This window comes from Hirundo rustica, chromosome 4 (genome assembly GCF_015227805.2).
Source record: "Hirundo rustica isolate bHirRus1 chromosome 4, bHirRus1.pri.v3, whole genome shotgun sequence".
Taxonomy (NCBI): domain Eukaryota; kingdom Metazoa; phylum Chordata; class Aves; order Passeriformes; family Hirundinidae; genus Hirundo; species Hirundo rustica.
The window spans coordinates 20,005,326-20,021,332 of record NC_053453.1 but is presented as its reverse complement, the minus strand read 5'-3'; the positions used below and the strand labels follow the sequence as shown (position 1 = coordinate 20,021,332).

Sequence of the window (16,007 nt, the reverse complement as noted above, 5' to 3'; positions counted from 1 at the left end):
AGAGGCTGAGATTTGTAACAGGGATGTTTCACTCAGCAGAAACTGTGTCTGAAACCTGTGGCTCAAACTGGTAGAGACACTGCATCCCTGGAGAGTGCAGTTAGAGGTGTGGTGTGCCTACTGGCAGACCTGCTGTACACTGGGGAAGGCTGTTCATGAGGGTAAATCTAAGAAGAAATGATTTCAATCAGTTGAAGTCTTCCAAGGAAGGTGAATACCCAAGAAGCTCGACAGAATGTGTGGAGAAGAATCCTTGTGTAATATCTGTGCCCAGGTAAACATGATTTGAGAAAAAAGGAAAAGGAAAATTAAGAAAAAATGTGTTTTCACCTGGGATACTGCTTCTACATTATTGTGGATTGAAGAAAAAGATACTAAAATATATTAGGCTTTCAGACCTTACATTAGCTTTAGATGTGAACGTAACATTTGGAACCAGCTAGACAAACAGTTGTGCAATCTTTCAGCTAGTTTGTTTAGGGGTTAAGTGCAAATGGACAGCCAGTGGGCTAGGCAGCTGGCAGAGGCAGCCACCTCACTGTGCTCACGTTTGCTGAGACCCGAGAGCCTGATTTTGATGGAGCAGGCATTGGAGTGCAACCTCACTCTTCTTGACGGCAATCTTGCAGCCTTCCAAAGCTGAAGATCTGAAAAGGTCATACTGGAGGTGCTCCAAGCATTATGTAGGAAAGCAGCTTAACCTCCCAACAAATATTCCGAATTGAAGCGCCTGTTAGGGCAATATTTCAGTCTGAGCAGTCCACTGCAACTGCATGGCTTCTCTGTCCTCATTTTATTTGCAAATTACTCAATTAGCATCAGCCCATACTGCAGCACCCTGCCATGAGAAGGAAAATCAAGGGACTGGAGGAACTTTTGAAGGCACTGTGTGTTAGGAAGGTGCCACTGCTCTGCTGTGTTCCGAAAGGGATAAAATCACAACAACAAAATGCTGGAAAAGCTCTGTGGAAGGACTGTGAGAAGAGTGCAATCCATTTGCTTTTCAAACTCACAGCACTTCAGTGGAAGAAGCAAACTTTAAACAGAATAAACACCAGGCAAAATTTTGTAAATAACAGCCTGCCACAGGAGACATGCAATCTTCAGCTGTTGAATGCTAGTTCTGAGCTAACAGATGATTAATTAACATTAAAAAGTTGCATAGCGTGTTTTTTGTTTGTCCTACAAGACACATCTGCATTTCAAATGTTGGTAAGTCAAAGTAGCTTTAAATATAGAAGAGCAATGCAATCACTGTACTATTTAATTTTGCTTTTTTTTTTTTTTCCCTGTCCCTTGTGCAAACACAGATTGAGCCAAGGACTGGACCACTAAGTGGTGGAATTCTTTTGACCATAATGGGATCTAATTTGGGAATAAAGGCAGAAGATGTAAAAAATATAACAGTGGCAGACAAGGAATGTCTTTTTAAAGAGGAGTTCTACTCTGTTTCCACAAGGTAATTGATGGATGCTTTTCACAAGATTTTAGAAGAAAAAAGGAACCTCTCTGACTCTTTATTTTAAATTGTTACAGATTGTAATACAGCAACAAATTTACAATGGTGTACTTCCATCCTGCTCCTGACTGAAGTTTTTTCCTTACTTGATTGAAAAGCTCTCATAAACTATTACTGCATGTATATCAAGACTATTTGTTTTTAAATTAAAAGCATTCTACATGTGCATCTAGTCATTAAAACTTTTCTAAATCTGAACCACCGTGAAGCCAAGCATACAAGATTTATGGGAAAGTAGGCAAAACAAGAGGAAGCTTAAATATGTTTGGTCCAGCCACAGAGTTTCTTGCCTGGGGACAGGGAGGGAGCCCAGAATTTAGGTTTAGCTGTAGATGACTAAGTTTCATCTCAAAGCAAACAAGTCCATGGACGTTGAATTGCCTAAGCAGGTTGGTAGATGTTTTGCAGATTACTTGTCACACTCTTAAGCAGTGCCAAAAATTAAAATAGAATGCCTAAATTCTTCTAGGTAGGTATCTAGTAGGTATCTAGGTAGGTATCTATAATCTGTTTACTACAGATTATATCAAGCTTCTAATTTCAAGAGGGAAATACCCTTTTGATATTAGCTGATGAAAAGCATAGCAGGAAGGTTCAGTAGTAATATTAAGAATAATGACATATTTTAGGCAGCATGATTTTTCTTTCATTCACTTTGGAAAGCTGTAATTGAAACCTTGGCTTTCTTTCCCTTCCTATAATTCAAAGTGTAACACAGTAACTTTTTGCTATCCCTGTGGCATGTTTTGAAAGTGAAGATATGAAGATACCTAAGTGATTTTTTTTTTTTTTTTAGCTTTTGAAAAATATTTAGCTTTAGTCAATGTGTGAATCAGGCATTTAGAAGCTTCCCAGGCCTCTAAGGCCAAAGAAGGTAAAGAATAGCTGTTTATTTCTTACTGCTTCCCAATTTTATTGCCATCACTCCTGCATTTACATGTACTTCCAATCCGTCATCTTTCCCTATTCACTATTTTCAGTGTTTGCCAAAGCAGCACTGAATTGCAACATAGCCTTACAAGAATTTCCCCATCCTCTCGGCTATTTCTAAAGCTTTTTGATATTTTTAAATACATGGAAAGGAGCCAGAACTGAGATGACTGGTTCCTTGTATCATAGCAACATTACTGGTTTCCTAAGTTCTGGCAGCGTAGTAATGGGTGAGAACAAATGCAACTTGCATCATGTCATTTATCAACAAATTAGTGGGTTTTGAAGGATGTTCCTGACTAGGGAAGCCTTAAAAAAGAAGTTGTCAAAATCTTCAAGTATATAGCTTTAATTTTCTCTATTTGTCTTCCTCTGTTCTTTTGTTTAATTATTACTTTTCGTTGTTTATAAAATTAAAATTGAAAATAGTAAAAAGTGCCTTCTCTTGCTCCCCTATCCTTCTGCAGATAAAAGCTTGTCTTTTTAGGAGGCAGTGACTCCCGTGCACAGCAAGATTTAAGACACTTAAGGGTGCTTTCTGGCTCTGCGGTGATTTAATTGTTGGCCTTGGAGAAGTCATTCTTTGTAGTTTTCCATCAGTAATGTGGGGGAAGGGAGGCAATGCCAGCGCCGGGGAGGGGAGGGAACTCTTCCAATTAAAATCCCTGCTACGATGTTTCCCCCACACCCCCCGGCCCCGGCCCCCGACTGCTTTCCCTAGCTTGACATATGGTAAAAATTCCTCCGAAGGCACCGTTTCCTGTTTCTGCCTGACATGAAGATACAACTTCCAAGAATACAGTGGAGAGATGATGAGGAACAGGCTCAGGCAGCCCCACGCATGCCAGGACATGCAAGAATTCGGAGAATTTTGTCCATTTGCCAGTACTCAGGAAAAAAAGTCTGGGGTGATATGCAGAGCGACTTGACAATCCTTTTATTATAAGTCCTGATTTAAGTACATTATACCCAGTAATTTGGAGTCATTGAGGGGGTTTTTGCTACTTTGGGTTTTTTTAAGCAGTCATGCACTGCTTAAGGAAGAATAGCAATAATCCTAGGGGGAAAGAGTGACGGAAATGAGCAGTGACCCTCAGGGTGTGGCCTATATCAAACTGTGTGATTGAGCAGGCTGGGAGCACTATATACTTCCTTATCTAACTGCATTATCAGCTCTCCATTAAGCATTTGTCCCAGTTTTCAAGTGTGTCAAATCCTTATTGCCTTTTCATGCTTTCATTCTATGGTTTACCTGTGTGAAATAAGAATTTAAACATCCTAGCTATCACTCAGTAGTAGTGTTAGTTCTAAGGCAGCATTTTCTTAGCCAGTGTTCCTTGACCTCTGATTTTGCCTGTGAATTTATTCTCAGAGAACAGTAATTCTGAAGGGATTTTGATCATAGGTGTGAAAAGGAAGTAATTTGAAGCTGAAAGGTAGCAAAATGCAAAACAAAATTATCAGCAGTTAAACCACAAAATTATAAGATAGCTGATGGTCCGATCAAGGAGGTGGGGGCTCCTTCGTGGGTTTGGGTTTTTTGAACATCACAAAGTCCACTGTAAATCTTGTGTCGGGTTGCAGAGGTTCAAATGACTTCTGGGCTGAATTTGAGTCTTCTGCAGAAGCCTCAACTAACAGACTGCTAAAGTAGCTGTGTACAGTGCTGGGTACAGTGCTCAGGTTTCAGTTTTACCAGCCTTTAGACAAGCAAACTATTCTTGGGTGGTTTTGCTGGGAATCTGAGGCAGCGCTGGATTACTTGGTTTAGGATAAAGCAAAGTTGGTGTTCTTGCTGGCAGTGTGTGTGGTAGCTCACATATATTGCTTTGGTATTGCAGCTGTCACTTTGAACAGATAAGCTTACATTCTTTCTTTTTAGGATTGTGTGTCAAGTTGGACCAATGAATGAACCACAACAAGGTCAAATTGAAGTTAACATCAATGGAAAATTAGGTAAATCACCAAGTGAAGTGTTGTTTACATACCAGGTCAGTCCATTTTTTTTTTTGAGAGAGACCTGTTTTATACTTTGTGTATGACATAAGTTAAAGTTAAGCACAGAATCGGTTGTGTTTGTCTTACTGTTTCATCAATAGCACTGTCATTGAAAAACATTAGAAAACACTTAATTCCAGCATTTCTACATACAAAAGGTGTACCAAAAATCAATTCTGATCAATAGATTGAGAGTCTCAAAATAGGATGATGTTGTTTGCCATTCAAGTTAAAATTATATGGTAGAAAAGCAACTGGAATAAACTTATTCACTAGTGACATAATATCTCTTAAGTATCACTATGAAATAAAAAGGTCGGCACTGCAAAAAAATTAGGTATTCTCCAGATACATGGTGCACTATTTTAATCATGATATTTAGTCTAGGCAATTTTCTTAATTAGAAGAATGGATGCAGAGGAGCTGAAGAATAAGTAATGAAGGTACATTAATTTCTTTAATAATTTATTTCATTCAAAAGTATGGCATGTGGAGCCACAGACAGCGTGACGTGTGTTCATATTACTTATATGCTTTGTTTTCAGTGTGACTGTGAAAGAGAATTTCATTTCTGTGTTAATTGCTTTGCTCTAAACTTGGCCCTAGTTTATAGCTGTTCTAGCCTGTGGTTTTAACACCAAGTAGCTTTATCTGTATCTATGAGGTCTTCGAATTTTATAAGTTCATGTGATAGTTGAGAGGTTTAAATAATATCAGTCTCCATAATGATACTTAAAATTATACCTATAAACTATAAAAATATAAAACATAACTTGTGTTTTAGGCTTTTATCTTCTCCCTTATTTAAACTTCTGTCTCATTAATTCTTGATGTCTTGTGAGAAGTAAAGGAAAGGAGTTAGCAGTAAGCAGTGGAATAGGTCAAGAATGACATTTAACTGAGAAGAGGATATTCTTGTTTTCACAAAACAAGCTAGAAGTGAGTTTTCTATAATTTCCAAGCAAATACCTCCTCTCTATGGTGGTACTGCAGCAAAAAAACCCTACCCTATTTGCTTGAATATGTCATCTGTTCCTTTGTGGAAATGTAGATTATGATCTTAAACAGAGAACAATGATAAAATCTCCCATGCGTATGTTTGTCTCTAGGACAGAGACAATGACAGTGAGACCTCCCTGAGATTTTGACATGAATCTGGGTATGTTGTGAACCAGTTCTCTTATCCTTTCATGTATAAAGATTTTCCCATGATTTTCATGAAAAGCACATGAAGCTATTATGGAGTGGGTTGAAATGTTACCTGAACCGTGTAGGCTTTGAAGCCTGTCTTTGGACTTGTTTCGGTGTGATTCCCTGCTCAGCCCATCTGAGAGGAGCATAAGGAGCCACTGCTTTCGGCCACTTCAGGGAAAGATTCTTAATTGCCTATCAATGAGGTGCTAGGAGAAGTAGCTGTGCACAAGCATCAGCTAGGTGGATGTTTTCCTTCAAGTCCAAGACTCCCTGTGTGTAAGCCTCTGCCTGCATTGAGGTTACTGAAAAATCAGATGCCTAAACCTACTGCTGATAAAGAGCATTTTATTTACTGCAAAAATCTTTCCATGTGGACCCTGTTTCCAATATGGAAAGCATTGACAAGTAATACAATTCACACCTTAAAACTGGTGATATTGGTATCTAGTTTCATTTCTCTTAATTCCACAAGAAAATAAAGCCAGCTTTGGACTGTAGTAGGATTGAAGTCAGTACAGAGTGTCACATTGATGCGCACCTCTACAAGTGTGACACCGATGCTTTGGCGTGAGAACAGACCATCAGAGCAGACAGTTGCATTGGCTTAAAAGCTGCAGTCGTTTCAGTGCTTTTTTCAGACAGTTCTTTGGTGACTTCTTTCAGCAGACATGCAAAATCTGTGCTTTGTGTGAAACCTCTTCTACTCAGTATACACAAAGGAAAGAAAATAATCTTTCCAAGAGCCCTCCTAAAATAAATTTCCTCTTATGTCTCTTATGTTCCCTGTTTCTTTGACACATGGGATGGCTACCCTTCTTCTGGTAACTACTACTGTTTTTACTCTGAGCTGTGACAAATTGAAGCAGAATAGCTTCATCTTTAACTGTGACTGTTCTAAATGCAGTGTGGCATGACAGGGCAGAAGTGCACAAGGAAACACTGGAGATGCTCATCTTGGCGTGTCTGTGTACACCAGAGGTATCACTATACCTGTCTCAGCCTTGTACATGTGATTAGTATCTACCACCAAAAGCACTTACCAGGTAGATTGGGTATAAGAAAGAATTTTTTATATGATGAGAGTGGTGAGCCACTAAAAGAAGTTCCCCAGAAAAGCTGTATCTACCCCATTACTGGAACTGTTCAAGCCAGGTTGGATGGGGCTTTGAGGAGCCTGATCTAGGGAAAGGTGTCCCTGCCCATGTGTGGGAATAGGTGAGCATTGAAGGTCCCTTCCATTCCAAGCCATTCAGTGATTCTATAAGTAGTACTACATTTGGCTCTTGTTGATATCCAGTCTGAACATTGTGATTTATTTTTAAAGGTGGATTGATAAGACTCAATAGTCAGAACACCTTGGGGCTCAGACTCATGCTTCTTTCGTGTCTGCCAGCACAGAGCATTTCAGAACCGACAGTGCACAAGGCCTTCATGAAATGGATCAAAGACACAGTTAAAAAGAAAACCATGGATTCAGTTTAAAATTATTTCTGAACAAACATTCCTTGGTCATAAATGTCTGTTCTGTACAAAAAATAGCTATATTTGCTGCACAAGAGGAGAAGAAAACTTTATGTCTCCTTACCTATCACATTTCTCTATCCTGCCTGAGTTCAGTTTGAGTACAGTCCCAGTGAAATTAAATTCTGATAACCCAGTCATCCTCTGCTGACATTTCTATTGTTTCACTATAAGCAGGCTCAGGCAATAATCATTCTCCAGTTTAGTGAAGTAGAAATGAACTTATGCTAAATTTTAATATCCAGCTATGCTGTGCATCTGGAGCACTGACAGCTTGGCTGGTCTCTGAGCAGGTGGAGCAGTAACATGGCTAAAGGCCAGTCCTGCTTTTTCATTTGTTGTTAACTTTATCTGATTTGCTTGTTACTATGGCAGTGAGAAGCAGCCTCAAAGGAAGGAGTTAAGCTTTTCCAAGTTGTATGGCCCAGATTTGTTGATCCCATACAAATGCTGCTTCTTTTCTCAGAACTCCTCTTCTTTAGACTCAAGGCACCAGGGCAAACGCTTGCAGCTGGTTCTGGCATCTCCAGCATTTTTTTGTTAGAACAATTCTGTGAGGTTTGGGCTGTGCAGGTTAAAATGACTATATGGTTTCAAAAAGCTCAAATAAATCTAAGATGGTGAAATTGGAGGTAGAACTTTGCAAAAGTGTAATACACTTCTGAGATGCTGAAGGTAGTTAAGGAACTTGCTTGGAAGAATGACTTCTTGTAAACCAGGATGTCTGTTACCTAAATGAGATGAATAACCAAAAAGAGGAAGAAGGGAGGACAAATTAGAGCCTGACCTGAAAGGAAACATGAACATCACTATTCACCATTCTGGAAGTTTGAATGTGAAATGAACAGCACAGCTACATTTAACAAGGTGCACTCTTCCACCTAAATCCACCTCCAAACTTGGCAGTTTCCTCTTACCTGCGTCCTCTACCATCCTCTGCTTTGCTTCTTGATGTTCGAAGCAATTGCACTGGGAGCTCTCACCAGATCAGTGCCTCAAGGCTTTTGTGGAAGGTTTCAGCTCACTCCTTGATTTTTCTCTGAGTTGTTGCCTCTATACATTCATTTTACACTGTAGCTGGGGGCTTTGGGTGGGGGTTTTTTGTGGGGAGAATGACATGCTTCTTGCCATTATGATTGATGCTGATAAACCACGCATCGGTAAAAGTCTGGAATTGCTTCCAGAGGTTATTATTTTATTCTTAAGTCCTGCAGTACATCTTGTTTGTGTGTCAGTCCACATGGGGGACAAGAGAACTCATGGACAGCTGAGAGTTCAAGTGAAGTTGGCCCTTATCCATGTGGATATTATTAGTCTTAACTCTCTATCATCTGAGCTATGCATTTAAATACATGTCCCACAATCCAGTACTCATGATTCTGCTCAAGAGCTGCCAGTAAACACTGGATGTGTGATAGTGTAGACTTTCCAGTCATGCATGCTTCCATTTCTCCATCAAACCTATCAGAAAAGCTCTGTGGCCTCTTTAGAAAGTCATGTGGTGTCTGCCTCATGATAAAAAGATGCTGCTTTCAGTCCAAAGAATAAGTTGTTAAACATGCCAGCCCTTTGCTTAAGTGTCCCATCCACAGTAGCCAACACACAATGTACATTGCCAGGCAAACGCTCTGCCTGGGCACCTGGAGTGCCTGGAAGCATTTGGTCAGCTTACACAGTGTAAAGTTTGGGCAAAGCAGCCCCAGAAAGGAAGGACACAGCTCATCTCTCTGCTGTTGCAGAAACCCAGGAACTGACATGTTGTGTTAGGGATGCTGTGACGAGGTGAGCCTGTGGGCCAGGTCAGCCACTGCGGTGAACACCAGGCTGCCAAGAATGCACAGTGGAAATTCTCTGGTTGAATATCCTGTGAGTGGGTGGCTAGTCTGAAGAAACAAGAAACTGGCTCCCTTGAGTCTGAGAAAGGAGGGAAGTTTAGGGGGAAAGAACAGGTCATAATGGCTTGAGTTTCCCATTCAGAGGTTTAATTTAGCTCCTGTGGTTACCTTTACAGTCCATGAAATGACATTTTGACCTCCAAGAAGCTGGCTGGTGTCTACAGCACTTCATGGGCTATGCCTTTTATTTTTGTGTGCATAATATGCAAGAGACAGCAGAATAATTTCACTTTCAGTGTGAGGCAGATAATTTTGATAAAAATTACTTCTTCAAGAGCCAAAACTTACTGCAGCTGGAACCAGGATAAGGAGAGGGAAGAGTTACTTGTGAAGGACAGATGGATGCGATAAAGGCAAAGCAACAACATAGCCTGTACATTTGTGAAAATCTTATCCAAATCTGTGTGCACTGTCATCAGTTCTTGGAAACAGCATCCCTGTTCTCTGCTTGTGTGGCAGCACAAGAGCCCATTCCTCCTCGTGCAGAAGTGCTCTTGCATCAAAGGCAAACCCCCAAATGGAGGTTAGTGTCTACAGGAGCCAACAGAAGGGAGCTTAGGTGGCTTTGCCATTTGCTGCCCATCATGTCTGTTTGAACACCTCCATCTGTTGCTGGCTTCCCCTTGTGCTGCAGCTGGCATTTCTCACAGCATCAAAGGGACATACTCTGACACCATCCTCTTTTCCCTCCCCAGTTGTGTCTCTGCTTGTGATCGGGCACAATTGTGTTTTTTCCAGCATCCCCCTCTGAAGCATAGACTTCATGCCAAGGTTTCTGTGCATCTCTGTTAGGCTCCCCTCCTCTGTTGCTGTCCAACTGTTCTTGAATTTTTTGCCCCTCTTGTGATCCACCAGTAGCCTCCCTGGTGATTTGTTTGTCTCCTTGATTTTCTGCATTAGTGAAGGATAAAGAGCAACCAGATTTATCTCAGTGGTGTAGTTCATGGGCTAGAAACTGCTTACCACAGATGGATACCATAGTAGACAGTATTCCTTATTTACAGAGCCATGTCCAGGAATTCTTCTGGGAAAAGGAAACTTTTTATGGATGAGGCTGTGCTTGATGGATGTGGGAAAGCAGAGAAATGGATAAAGAAGGCATGCAGAACTTTGGTGATGCTCTGTGGGTGTGCACTTCTCTTATTCTTGGAGAGTGTGCAAGGGACCAGAAGTGAGTTGGCTGGACATGGCAGTGCAAACCAGGAAAGCTGCAGAGCAAACAAAATGAGTGAAGAAGAACATGAATCAGTCTGGAAAATCCAATCCCAGATGCAAGGTGGGTGAGCCAAGTAGAGGCTGGGGGAATGGTTCTCTTTTACACCTCCATATCTTTAATTGCAAAGAAAATTGTGAAAAAAACCCCAGGAAACAAAAACAAAACAAACAAACAAAAAATAGGAATAACCCTACTGCTAGCAAGGTAAAAGATGGTCTTCGATTTGTCACCAGTGGACCACAGAGGTCCAAAATGCTAGGAGTTCCCTCAGAGAATTTTCAGACTACAAATGGTATTCTTTTTACTAAAATAGAAGTAAAAAAAACATGAAGAAAAAAGATAGCTCCTTTCTAGCTCTGCAAAAAGACTAATTGCTACTCATAAAATATTAAAGTTTAAAAAGTTCATTCTAGATTAATAAACAAGATGAAAAATGTAAGAGCTAAATGTGAATGCTTAGAGCATGTACAGTAGCTGTGTAAGAGCAGCAGCCATGTATACTACTAATAAGCAAGTTCATGTCTCAATGTGATTATAAGTGGAACAGACATGGAGATAATTTACCCTCTAGCACACAGAAAGCATGAAACTACAATGAAAAATATATCTGCATTTCTGTGAACAGATTTTTAAGTAAGGGAAAAAAGATTCAAACAAAGCAAGCAAAGAAGAGATTTCTGGCTGTGATGAGGAAAACAGGATGCCGGAAAATGGTCTTAACATGAAGTCATATATATACTTGGGCCAGCTGGAGCTTTTTTGTCAATATTTTTCTTTGGGTTTTTTCCCATTAGTTTTGTGCTGATGAAGCAAGGATAAGACAGTGGCACATAGGAATGTAAATGCCTCATCAGGTATTGCACTGGTATTACAAAGAGAATAAATGTATTTGCTACTAAACATGCTCGCATCATTTGAACATTAGGTTCCAAAAGCAATGTACAAGTGTTGTTGTCTCACTGCTTGGAGCAGATAACCACTGCTTTCAGGTAAACCACAGCAACAGGATGGGTACTAACCACAGGTGTAAAAGCACAAGAGGTAACCTATTTATAGCATTATTATCCTTCCAACAAGGATAATAGCTTTTTGGTTATCAAAGCATTGGGAATGCTATCAAAGCAGTTCAAGAATGCTTACCCAGCAGCCTGGTACAAGATGAAAAAAGTTGGGTTGCATGTGGACTTTGAGATCTTTAACTCAACATTATTACATCTAGGTAGGATTGAAGATTTATGTGTAAAGTATGTAAAGTGCTCAAATTTCCCATCACAAACAAGCTACACTCTGGTCAGACCTACAAGCAAGAAATCCTGTTTAGATCGAATAATTTTTTCAGGATAAATCATGCAGCAGGGAGAAAGTTACACCTGGTAACAAGTTGGACTAAATTACGATTGAAGAGCACTCCCAACTGAACTATTGTGTTGAATTTTATTCTGAACAGCATATCTGTGGATTTGCACAGGTCTTATTCAAACTGCAAATCCACTTTCTACAAACACACGGCATGATCATGAGAACGAAAGGCAGTGGGGAGCCCTGGTGGCACGAAGTCCCTCTGCTGGGAGATGGCTTACCAGACTCTTCAAAAACCAGGCCACTGAGCAGCTAACAGACATTAGAACAGGCTTTTTTAAACTAGACTTATCAAAAAGCCCTCATAATGAGGTAGCCTGTTATTGCAGAAAATATTTATGCTCAAACATTAAACTAACTGGAAGACATGAACAATATTTTCCTGGTGACAAAAGCAGCATAGACCTGAAAAAACATTCCTCCATTTCAAGCAAAATAAGAAAAAAAACTGAAATATGTTTGAATGATTTTTCTACACTTAAAGGAAATATAAAACAAGGGTTAAATCATCATTTGCAGGGTTGTTTAGATTTTACTGTGTCCATGAGAAATGAAGTATTGCCAGGTCCTCACAAGGGCTGATGTTTTCCAGAATTGTTACAGGACTGCTACAAATTCCATACAGGACACACTATCAAATGTTCTGTTTAAGATCATAATTGCACTGAGCACTGCAGTGTGATGTTACAGTGATGTTATAGAAAGCGTGAGTTCCCCTGGGTGTCTTCTGACAGAGCCAACAAAGATCTCAAGGTGCAGAGGGCTGAAAAAGAAAGCAAGGTATTTATCATGACAGCAGGTGTACTTCTGATTCAGAGACTGGAATGACAAAAGGGCAGAAAGAAGGAGAGAAGAAATCCTTGAGGGGATTTGGAAAAAAATAGCATCACTGATACCACAGCACTTGAGGTTGGAGGCTTATCAGTCCTATTTGTAACAGTTGAACATTCAGGTTGAGTTCAATTTAAAGGGCTCTTGGTAAAAGCAGCATTTTTATTATCCCTCAAACAAGGTTTGCACTGACGGATTTACTGTCTGCCCAGTAGGCAGACTCATGTAGGACAGAGCTGTGGGTCAGGGTCAGCTTTGCTAGGCTGCATAAGATAAGACTCTGTAAGATGAGACTAGACCTGGCACCTTCCAAGGGTCTGTATGTGTCTGACTGGTGAGTACCATGGGAAGGGGCTCCTTCACCTTAGGTAACGCAGTTCTTGTTGAAGTCTTGTATCACCACGGATGGCACTTTTTCAAATTAACCTGGCATTCAGTAAAGTATCATTCTCCTCCTGAACCTATCTACCTAATTACATTCCTGAAAAATGCTATCTCGTTGAGCATTTGCATGACCCTACTTTTTTTCTTCATTGATACTCTTAAGAAGATTGTCAGGTGGGCCGATGGAGCTTTGTTCTTTGAGACATCCAAGAATATTTTAAAGGAGCAATAAAAGTTTTTCATAGCACATTGGTTTTGCAATAAAATGATTATTAAAATTGTTAAAATTCTTGAGAATTTATTTCAGCTGCTTATTTTTTCTGGCAGGTCTTTAAGAGGAAGGGAAAGAGGGAAAATATGAAACAGAAAATAGCAAGTTAAAGTTAATCAAATAATATTCCTTCCAAGTTTACAGTAACAAAGTGTTAGCAGTCATGCTGAAGAATTCCTCTGCACACAAAGCATCGTTCAGCTTCTCCTTATTAGATCATCTTTATGAGGCATCCACATTATTTGTTCCCTGGAGAGCTCCTGGTATTTGCAGAATTACTTTAAATGTGTTAAATATGAATATTTTGAATTAAGTGCTCTTAAAATAGTCCTTTGAGGGACAGCTGCAAGATCAGCAATTAAAGACAAAATAAGGGTTATCCATAACCATTCCACCTCCTCTTTGGCTGTTCCATGTGTTAGTTCCCAGAGTGGTTCTAGGCCCTATCCATTCAGCCTGAGGTGCAACTGAGATGTGTCTGCACAATGTATGCACGAGGGGTGGGTTCTGTCTGGTGTAGCTGATCTTTAAACTCCAAGAGGTGGAGTCTTTCTAAGAAAAAAGAAAAAAACCAAAACAATTTCTGTGGAAAACAGAACAGATACTTCTTTTACTTTCCCCTTACGGCTGTGTTTTTCAGACATAACTTTGCTAGCTGGTTACCTCTACATCCCTATTCCCTAGGAGACAAATGCAGGCCCCACTAACAGGTCCCCCAAAGAAAATGACGCTGAGTGGTTCGACTTCAACTTTGTAGCTCACTCTGCATTTACCGATTGTTGGCAACAGAGACAGCTGGGCCCTGCCAAAGGGACCCATCAGATAACCCAACAAAGCTGTAACCAGGCAATTATTTCCCACTTTTGCTAAAAGAAAGGAATATGGCTGTCCAACTGAAGTTCCTAGCAAGCTTCCTTTCATTTGTTATGCTGAGGGTACAGAGAATAGTGTGTGTGATGCTTCAAAAACCGTTTTTCTTCTTTCTTTGTTTCCTTAGTCTAAATCAAAAGCTTGCTTTAAGTAGTTTCTTGTTCATTTTCTTCCTAAGCCTGTCCTTGGAGCCTAGCCTTCCAGTGGAGGTAGTACTTAGGGAAAAGGCTACAAATTTTAAACAGATTCTTTCAGGGGTTCAGGGAGAAAGGATTTGTCTACGCTGCTTCTTTAGTGGTTCTTGGGGAATACTTTCATCTGAAAGCTATCCTAAGTATGCTATGCAGCTCGTCGTTACTGTGGATAATACACAAGTCCAGCATGGTTAACAATTTATATCAATTAGGACTTAATTTGAACTTAATAAAAGGTATGGCTTTTTGTCCATGTGGTAGGGTTATGCTTAAAGTATTTGACCCATTTTTATAAACTATTTCTTAACTGTATATTTCATATACAGTTTTAATTGTAACCTTTTTAGCAACAAAATTCTGTTGTAAAAAAGCACAATTGAGTTTTCCTATAAAGTGCGTATCTAGACTTATTCTAATTTAAACTTCAAATGTGGCTTTTAAAACTGACCCCCTAAAACTTTTTTATTTATCCCGGTGTGTCTTGTTTCAATCTCGCTTAAATCACCAAGCAATTGAATCAAAATATGAGGATGCACAGGCAGGGTTATATAGACCTAAATGAGCTTTCAAAATGCTTTAAAATTACTTTGAGTGACTTCCCTATATAAAATCTTGTAACCTGAGTGATGTATTAAATTAAAGCTAAATCAAAGGTTAGCACATGAGAGCAGTCATATGCTCACTCGTGAGGAGTGAAGGGTTTACAAACAGATTTCTCTTGGGGAAGAAAAGCAATTGACACCCAATTAGTTAAAGCATATTCCTAAAGCTCAATGACTCAAGAGCAAATTACAGTTGTCATTGTGGATTTGTGAAGTGTGCTGAACCATGATGCATTCCTTCAGAGGGAAGTTGCTTAGACATGAAAAGTATAAAAAAAGCAGAGCACGTAAGAGTTCTCCATGCTGCTATAATATCTGAGCTTCAATAAAACAAATTTTAAAGTAACCATGAAGTCAGCTGGATGCACTTTTATGGATTCCTGCAGCTTGTTAAAACCCTGTTGATGACTCACTGAGCTTTGAACCAAAATGCAATATATCAGTCCCTTCCTCCCTGCAATTGGTGGGCCTTTGGTTTTGTAGCTGTAAGCTGTCACATACATGGTCTATGCCTGAGCAAAATTCTGTGAGGGAAGGAGGTTTGCTGCATCACGAGGAAGAGGTGGACATGCTGCTCTCTGTTTCTGAGAAGGGCTTTTCCTCCTTCAAGTGGAAGATCAGTGCTGTGTGATAGTGATCAAGGAAACCTTCACAAGCAAGGGAAGTTTTCAAATTTCTTTTCTGTTTTTATTTGCATGTGCTTCATATGAAATAGCCCCAAGCCTGGACTTTAGTATCAGTCAACCATTTTAGCAAGATTATGTAAGAGGAGGAGAACAGCTGTCATTTACAAGTATACATGAGTCTGGGAAATAAGCTTATTACTTTTATCGACTCATTTAAGAAAAGCCTGTGTTTTAATATGGTGAAGCAGTACAGTTGTACATCAGAAAAGGCATCACCTATTCACAGCCTCTCTTAAGGTCTTGATCTGATACGCTTCAGCAAACGCAGGATCAGGTTCCCTCATAGCAATGCCCCAGCCTCATGCACCAGCCACGGGCTTAGACCTGGCATCCTGTCTGTGAGCAATGCCCATGGCAGCTGCCAGCCCAGGGCACAGCGCAGTGGTGTCTGCCCAGGACACAGTGGTGCCAGCCCAGGGCACAACACAGTGGTGCCAGCCCAGGACACAGTGGTGCCAGCCCAGGGCACAGCACAGTGGTGCCTGCCCAGAGCACAGTGGTGCCTGCCCAGGACACAGTGGTGCCAGCCCAGGACAC

The 16,007-nt window shown here is 40.3% G+C and overlaps 1 protein-coding gene across 8 annotated transcripts in view; it reads left to right on the top strand.

Annotated features, from left to right (window-relative positions):
* The window catches only part of PLXNB2 (plexin B2), a 255,615-nt gene that overhangs the window by 204,422 nt on the left and 35,186 nt on the right, over positions 1-16,007 (top strand). For all 8 annotated transcript variants that reach the window (XM_040061703.2, XM_040061707.2, XM_040061705.2 and 5 more), the window contains 2 exons: positions 1,311-1,459; positions 4,332-4,440. In XM_040061703.2, the coding sequence (XP_039917637.1) occupies positions 1,311-1,459; positions 4,332-4,440 (258 nt within the window). The remainder of the gene's footprint in view (positions 1-1,310; positions 1,460-4,331; positions 4,441-16,007) is intronic.